The sequence below is a fragment of the Ricinus communis genome, chromosome 5 (genome assembly GCF_019578655.1).
Source record: "Ricinus communis isolate WT05 ecotype wild-type chromosome 5, ASM1957865v1, whole genome shotgun sequence".
In the NCBI taxonomy this organism is placed as follows: Eukaryota; Viridiplantae; Streptophyta; class Magnoliopsida; order Malpighiales; family Euphorbiaceae; genus Ricinus; species Ricinus communis.
The window spans coordinates 25,652,375-25,659,328 of record NC_063260.1 but is presented as its reverse complement, the minus strand read 5'-3'; the positions used below and the strand labels follow the sequence as shown (position 1 = coordinate 25,659,328).

General features: G+C 34.4%; 2 protein-coding genes across 4 annotated transcripts; both read left to right on the top strand.

The window, feature by feature from the left end:
- The first annotated feature begins 278 nt into the window (after positions 1-278).
- Positions 279-2,621, top strand: LOC8287423 (beta-carotene 3-hydroxylase, chloroplastic). Of its 3 annotated transcripts, XM_002509802.4 has the most exons (7): positions 282-817; positions 910-969; positions 1,208-1,279; positions 1,434-1,568; positions 1,974-2,099; positions 2,213-2,269; positions 2,399-2,621. In XM_002509802.4, exons 1-7 carry the CDS (start codon positions 440-442, stop codon positions 2,471-2,473), a joined length of 903 nt encoding a protein of 300 aa, XP_002509848.1. In that variant the 5' UTR covers positions 282-439; the 3' UTR covers positions 2,474-2,621. The 3 variants fall into 3 exon arrangements, with proteins under 3 accessions (XP_015571724.1, XP_015571716.1, XP_002509848.1); XM_015716238.3 differs by lacking the exon at positions 1,434-1,568 and having other exon boundaries at positions 279-817; XM_015716230.3 differs by lacking the exon at positions 2,213-2,269 and having other exon boundaries at positions 280-817.
- A 2,821-nt stretch (positions 2,622-5,442) lies between these two features.
- LOC112537570 lies at positions 5,443-6,195 on the top strand. The gene is made up of 2 exons (XM_025160107.2): positions 5,443-5,598; positions 5,692-6,195. The coding sequence occupies exons 1-2, from the start codon at positions 5,526-5,528 to the stop codon at positions 5,871-5,873; spliced, it is 255 nt and encodes an 84-aa protein (XP_025015875.1). The 5' UTR covers positions 5,443-5,525; the 3' UTR covers positions 5,874-6,195.
- Positions 6,196-6,954: the final 759 nt, after the last annotated feature.

Sequence of the window (6,954 nt, the reverse complement as noted above, 5' to 3'; positions counted from 1 at the left end):
AGATTTGTAACCTAATTATATTTATTTAAAAGAAATCTGTATCTAGAGTAGATCTTTTAAAATCAGATTACTAAATTTATTGGCTCCGCTAATACACCCAAAAATCTCCTTCAGCATAATATTCATCAATATCCAATTAAGAAATGAGGTGAATTCAGTGTATATCCTGTTTTCAGCTTATCTGGACTCCATGCAAACAACACAGAAAAAATAGCTATATGCTCATTACTATGGACCCAAGTGTGTCTAGAAACATAAGCCTATTTAAGTAACGCATAAAATACTCCTCAAACAGGACCACTTGCATACCAAAGTTAATAAGCAACAGAAAACCAGGAAAACTGCCTTATATATTTATCTCCATTCGCACTCTAATCTAAACACCTTCCACTTTCTCTCTTAAGTTTTTTTGTTTCCCTTGTCAAGCCAAAGGCTATATATGGCTACTGCAATATCAGCAACTTCAAGCTCTCTAAGACACCGTTTCGGCCAAGTTTCTTTCCCAACTCCAAAATCCAATAACTCCACAACCATACACACTTTAGTCTATGGAACAAAGGGTTTTTCTTTGAGAAAAAACCAGCACTTAAGTATATGTTTGGTTATGGACAAGAAAGCAGAGGAGTTTCTTGATGTTATGGACAAACATGAAAATGATGTCAACAAGAAACAACCCTTGAATTCACGTGTAGAGAGGAAACTAGCAAGGAAAAAATTAGAAAGATTTACTTACCTCGTAGCTGCAATCTTGTCCAGTACTGGCATCACTTCAATAGCTGCCATGTCTGTTTATTACAGATTCTCTTGGCAAATGGAGGTACTTATGTTAATAATTCAATTACTTAATCATCTTCTTTTTTTTTTTTTTTTTTTTGTAATAATAAGTTCTGATCACTTTCCATCGCATAGGGTGGAGAATTTCCTGCTTTGGAAATGTTTGGTACTTTTGCTCTTTCAGTGGGTGCCGCTGTAAGTTGAGATTTTGCACTATTAGTCTTACACATGATACCTTATTCTTCTTCTCTTCTATTCTGTATCTCTCTCTCTATATATATATGTATATAATATATATGTGGTGTGTGTGCGCTTTATTAACTTAATATTGGAGAATTAGTCAATAGCTTTAGCTTTATGCATGCATGGAAAAACAGAGGTGATTAGGGCAACTGGGATTAAGTCCTTTTTGTTGTTAATCTCTGAATTACAGGTGGGGATGGAGTTCTGGGCAAGGTGGGCACATAGAGCATTATGGCATGCATCATTATGGAAAATGCACGAGGTTGGTTACACTATAAATTATTATCATTAGAAAATTTACAGTACCAAAATATAGCGATTAAGGCTGTAAGATTATGAATTTAAACTCTAACAGAGTTGGCTAATAGTGGTTTAATTGATGTGAAACTGTTCTGTTGGAATGATGTTTGTGGCAGTCCCACCATAAATCGAGGGAGGGTCCGTTTGAGTTGAACGATGTATTTGCAATAATAAATGCAGTTCCAGCAATTGCGTTGTTGTCTTATGGGTTCAATAATAAAGGCCTACTTCCTGGTCTCTGTTTCGGTGCTGTGAGTTCTCTCCCTAATATCTCTGTTCTCTCACTTTTTTTTTCTTTTCTTAAGGAAATTTACAAATAAAAGAAAGAAAAATCATATTCGACAACCTTCCAAAAGATGCTGATATTTGTGGGTCGGCAGATCTAACACCCATTTGACCTACAAACGTGGAGTGAAACAATTAGACCAAACTTTTGAGTCTCCATTCACGACAAGTACATGGACATAACATAATTGTCCATATAAATATGATCACTTTATTTGACACCACAGTGAAACTGTTTATTTAATATGCATATATTGGAGGTAATTATATCACGTAAGAATATTCTTGGTTATTCTTATTGTATCGCACTTTATCGTTGAATAAATAACAGGTTAAACTAATTTCTTCATTTTATTTTTACATAAAAACAGGGACTCGGAATAACAGTTTTTGGAATGGCGTATATGTTTGTACATGACGGTCTAGTTCATCGTCGATTCTCAGTAGGCCCAATTGCCAACGTCCCCTACTTGCGAAGAGTTGCTGCTGCTCACCAGGTTTAATTTTCTTTCACCTACACATTTACGCCGCCATGTTTCCTTCTTTCTTTCCGTTATAATAAAGTAACAAATGCATAATGATGTTTCCAAAAAAATAATAATAATAACAGCTTCATCACTCGGATAAATTTGGTGGCGTTCCTTATGGACTGTTTCTGGGACCCAAGGTAAAGATGTAATTAGTAAATACGTTTAGATGAGGGAAATTTTACATAAATTTTCTTTTAAGTTTGATTTGATTATAGTTTAATTTAAAAGGGCTTTTTTTAATTAAGCTATATGTTCTTTTGGTGTAGGAACTGGAAGAGAAAGAAGGAGGCTTGGAAGCGCTGCATACGGAGGTTCAAAGAAGGATTAAAGCATCATGTTAAAATAATTAGTTTTATGCCGTAAAGGAAACATCTTTTTTTATTTTTTTCCTTTCCTGCTTCCCTTTTCTTTAGAAAAAAAGAAAAAATTGTATTGGTATCCGTTTGTTTTAATGAGAATGTTAGTCCATGTAGACTATAACCTGAAAAATTCTTGAAAACTTGTTTTGAATTGAAGAATGGAAATTGTCGGTTAGAAGTATATGAAACCTTGGAACATTATAAAGTCTTGTAATGGGTTCTTAGGTTGAACATAGTAACTATTTTCCATTCACAAATGAATAACATTTGCTTGTTGCAATCAAAATTCTCATTTTTATCGTCAAATAATTTTCCAGTAGACATTGACTTGAATTAATGTGAAGGGTATTTAGTAGAAATTGGAAAAGAGAAAAAGAAAAGGCTAATGTGGTTACTTCAAATATTGTGGTTCTACCTCTTTTTCACATTTTCTTATCACTTTATTTCTATCACCATATGATAGGATTGCACTGTATCATCTAACAGTGATTAAGAAAATAAAATATATATGTATATAATAAAAATCTTCATTTGCCTATAAAAGTAGGCGAACTACTAGTGCCCACATTCTAAAATCCTCATCCATACACAAATGAATATTAAATAGCATTCCCATGAACTGAAAACAAACACCAAGAAATGAAAAAAAAAAAAAAAAAAAAACAAGCGATCAAGGAGTTGACCATTGTGAAGAAAAACAAAAAGGGGTTTTCGTCCATGGATGATTATGCAATGCAACCATCAGAATATAAAAATGGATAATGTTTTATTTGAAATCGTACTCAAACCTAAAAGTTTTTATTTTTAGAAAGTAAAAGATTTTGAATTTAAATTTTTATTTTATTTAAATAAATTATTACTTTTGCAGCAAATGTAAAAGAGAAAAGTGAATTTGCATAAATAATTGAGACATCACAAACCACAATGCTCCTTCCAGTATAAAGTTTGAAATTTAAATACAACTAGTGCATTGTGACTCTGTGTTAATTGATCTAAGCTGCACCATTATTACTGGGGTGGGGCTCGGCTCCTAACTAGACTTTTCTTCTTCGTTGTCTCATCCAGTAAACTAGTCTTAGAGCTATTAGAACCTATGATTTAGCAAGTATGTAAATGTGGAAATAAATTAAAGCGATTGGGCTCTGGTGAAAATCTTCTTATCCATAAGGGGCGAACGGCTCGACATGAGCAATCATAGCAAGTGGCTTAAATTATTTATACTCTATACTTCAGTGACTTGTTATTTAAAATTAATATTTATCTATTAAACGGAAACATAATTGATATATTTATTTATTAATTATCTAATATTAGAATATAAAATAATTTTATATATGTATTAAGATATATATATTAAATTTAAATAAAAAATTCTTATAAAAAAATAGGTGTCATTTAGATAATAGGGGGAGAAGCTTTTTAACAATAGACGTGGTTATAAACCCACTAATGCTATTGCTGTTGCTACGTGGCGTTGTGGGCATAAAAGAAAGCGTGGTCGGTCACATATAAGTGGAGATAGCCCTAAGCAGGGAATTTGTTCCTTTGAGCAATGCTCGTGGAATTGGATGACTCACTCTTCGTGACATCATCCATTTCACCTATTAAAGACATGCCTAATGGCTTTCGTCATTGGCTACTATTTACTATAAAATCTCACCTCAAATGACAATGGACCCAAACTGTAATTTATGAAATTGTGGTATTGGAGTTCTTATAAGTTAGGAGAAGTTGGGTTAATAAAGACACAGTATGTCTGCAAATTTGTAAGAATGTGATTATATAACGCTCTAAATCTCTCCTTTGCTATAAGACAACTATTGGATGATCAAAAAATTTATTTATATCCTAATAACTTGAGACTATTATGAGGCAAAGAGATAAAGAAAAAATAACCCATAAAAGACTCTTAAGACACGAGACGAGGGAATAAGTAATTGGAATTTTAATGATATGTGAAGTATGAAATTGCTGAACTGGTATAATAATGTTAAAAGAAGAAGACGTGCAAGTAAGTAATTGCTTAAGGACCCAGCTTGGCAATTTTTTTTAGCTTTCCTTGTAGGACATACAAACAAACATATGAACCATAAAAGTTACACTCATGCATGCTTAGCTTTCAAGCTTTGTCTCACTTCCTCACTAACTCCTCTATGCTCTCTTTATAATTTTGGGCTGATCATACAAATTTATTTATCTGTTTTTATTTATTTTAACAAGTAATACACACAAGAAACCAAAACTATTTCTTAAAAGTTTCTCAGCTCCAATCAAGAGAAAATTCAAATTTGGAAATTCATACTTTAATATGAGAGTTTTCATTGAACCATAATGTGAGACTAGTGATACTATAAAATCAGATTTATAAACATAATTTCTCTCTCTCATCGCAGGCTGACAAGAACCCAATTTCGAATGGGCCTCAGCTAAACTAGTTCGGATTCAATAAGGCTTAGGCATTATTCAATGGGCCTGATCTATCTCACGGTCCCAAATCATTAGATCCAACTGTATCCCAAGAGTTGCCCTGCCCAGTGCCCTACCCAGTAGCTTGCCACGTAGATTTAGCGCAGAATTTTCCTGAATGTTCTCCTTTTATCCTCCTTTGTCTACAACAACCCCAAGCTGCCAGCTGTTGTTGGTTAATTGTTTTAGTTTGCTTCTGCACAGAGAAAGCAACACATAGTGCTGGTCCGTTGTTTTGCTGTGTATCTAATCCTCTAATCGGGTAAGTCGGTTGTTTCTGTTGGGAATCCCTTTGTTTTTGGTGTTTGGTTTGGACTTGATTAGATCACGATATTATTACAATATAGATGTTTACTGAAATCATCATTTCAGTTCTTATAATTAATTGGAATTGCAATGTTGTGTGTGATATAGGCATAGTCTTTTACAGACTTTCAGGTTGTTACTTCTGCCGGTGTAAGCAAGGAATTTAATGAACTATTTCCATTTGACATCTCTTTGCAGCGCTTTACCATCTTTCAAATATTAACCATAGCTTTGAGAGAGAAACTTGATAATCAGAGCTTATATGCGTGGAATTGCAGCATTAGTACCTGTGAAATACAAGCTCAAACATATGTACCCTGTGGCAAGATCATGGGGTAATTTTTCCCTATCCCTTTCAGTGTTGTTAATTATTTAAATTTAACAAGTGTCTATTGCTAACAATGATATACTCTTAAATCCTGACACAGTGGCTACCATAACTCCAAAGAAACATGAAAACAATGACTTTGGAGAAGGAAGGCGTTTGAATGAAAAGACAGATCCTATTGTTGCCTTCAGCAGACCTCCTCAACTCCCGCCTGTCTTTGGACCACTGGTTGCCCTATCGTTGTTCGAAATGTGGTCGAGCCACGATGGTGATGATGACTAACCAGTGATGCAAGGCTGTATCATGTACTATCAATGTATACGTACACAAGGGTCCGTGTGAGTTACTTTTTTCCTTTTTCCTACTGAAAGTATTTCTTTGAGATGTGGGGGTAGCATGCTTAGTGCTAAGGCAAACACTGGAGCCATGAATCTCCAAATTCTAATGTAGCCTCTGCCAGAAGTAGACTGGAAAAAAAGGTGGTGAAATTCTAGTGTAAATCTTCATTAGGAACTATACTATGACATGAGGACTCTTTAGGAATCCTGTTTTGTAAGGAAAGTATACCACTAGTATGTAAATATTTTATACGAGTTTTGTGCTATGCATGGTACTCCTGAAGAGTTATTGAATTTTAACTTGCATTCTGCAAAGTTTGGGAAATCGTTGAATTCTTTAGGGAGTCTAAATTCCTCGAAGCAAGAAAGACACACGAATTAAGGAAATAAAGGCGGTTAGAAGTATTGTTTAGGGCAGTTGTTGTGTTCCTAGATAACACAATCTGCGAGCAATATAATGTCCTCATATGTGCTCACGGGCGCTAAACCACCTGGCTCGATAGACGACTCTTTCAACCGGAGCTTCCCTGCAGCATGCATCAATTTGTTGGAACATTTTATTAGTTTTATTTGGACTTGATGCAGCACTTTGTCATTGTTTAATAAACTAACTTTTGAAAACTGTAAAACAGGTATGCTTCAAATTTTTAGCAGAATTGGTATATCTAAATGGAGGAATAAATTGTCTATCAGAATTGATGTGCTTCTGATTAATTTTATTTGAAACCAATGGTTAACGAGTTCTGGCCCTACAGGGATTTAGACATGTTAAGTGTGCAATCAATTGAGCACATTATGCCAGGTTGGTAAATCACCAAAGAAGAAATGACAGATTGGGGCAGTCCCAAGGTCTCTCAAGATTGATAAATTAATACCTAAATAATTGGAAAAACCATGCATGCAAAAACTCAGATGAGCATTTTGAAAGATCTGACAACTTTATCATCGCGTGCAAGTATTGCTGTTGAGGATATCATAGCAAGGAATTAGAGAACGTTCTAGTGAATTAACTGCAGTACCGAAAC

Bases quoted from the DNA above. Each gene is read 5' to 3' on its own strand.
- LOC8287423 (XM_002509802.4), top strand. From the start codon at position 440: ATGGCTACTGCAATATCAGCAACTTCAAGCTCTCTAAGACACCGTTTC. The intron at 818-909 runs GTACTTATGTTA...TCCATCGCATAG, and splicing joins GATTCTCTTGGCAAATGGAG to GGTGGAGAATTTCCTGCTTT. The intron at 1,280-1,433 runs GTTGGTTACACT...TGTTTGTGGCAG, and splicing joins CATTATGGAAAATGCACGAG to TCCCACCATAAATCGAGGGA.
- LOC112537570 (XM_025160107.2), top strand. From the start codon at position 5,526: ATGCGTGGAATTGCAGCATTAGTACCTGTGAAATACAAGCTCAAACAT. The intron at 5,599-5,691 runs GTAATTTTTCCC...ATCCTGACACAG, and splicing joins CCCTGTGGCAAGATCATGGG to TGGCTACCATAACTCCAAAG.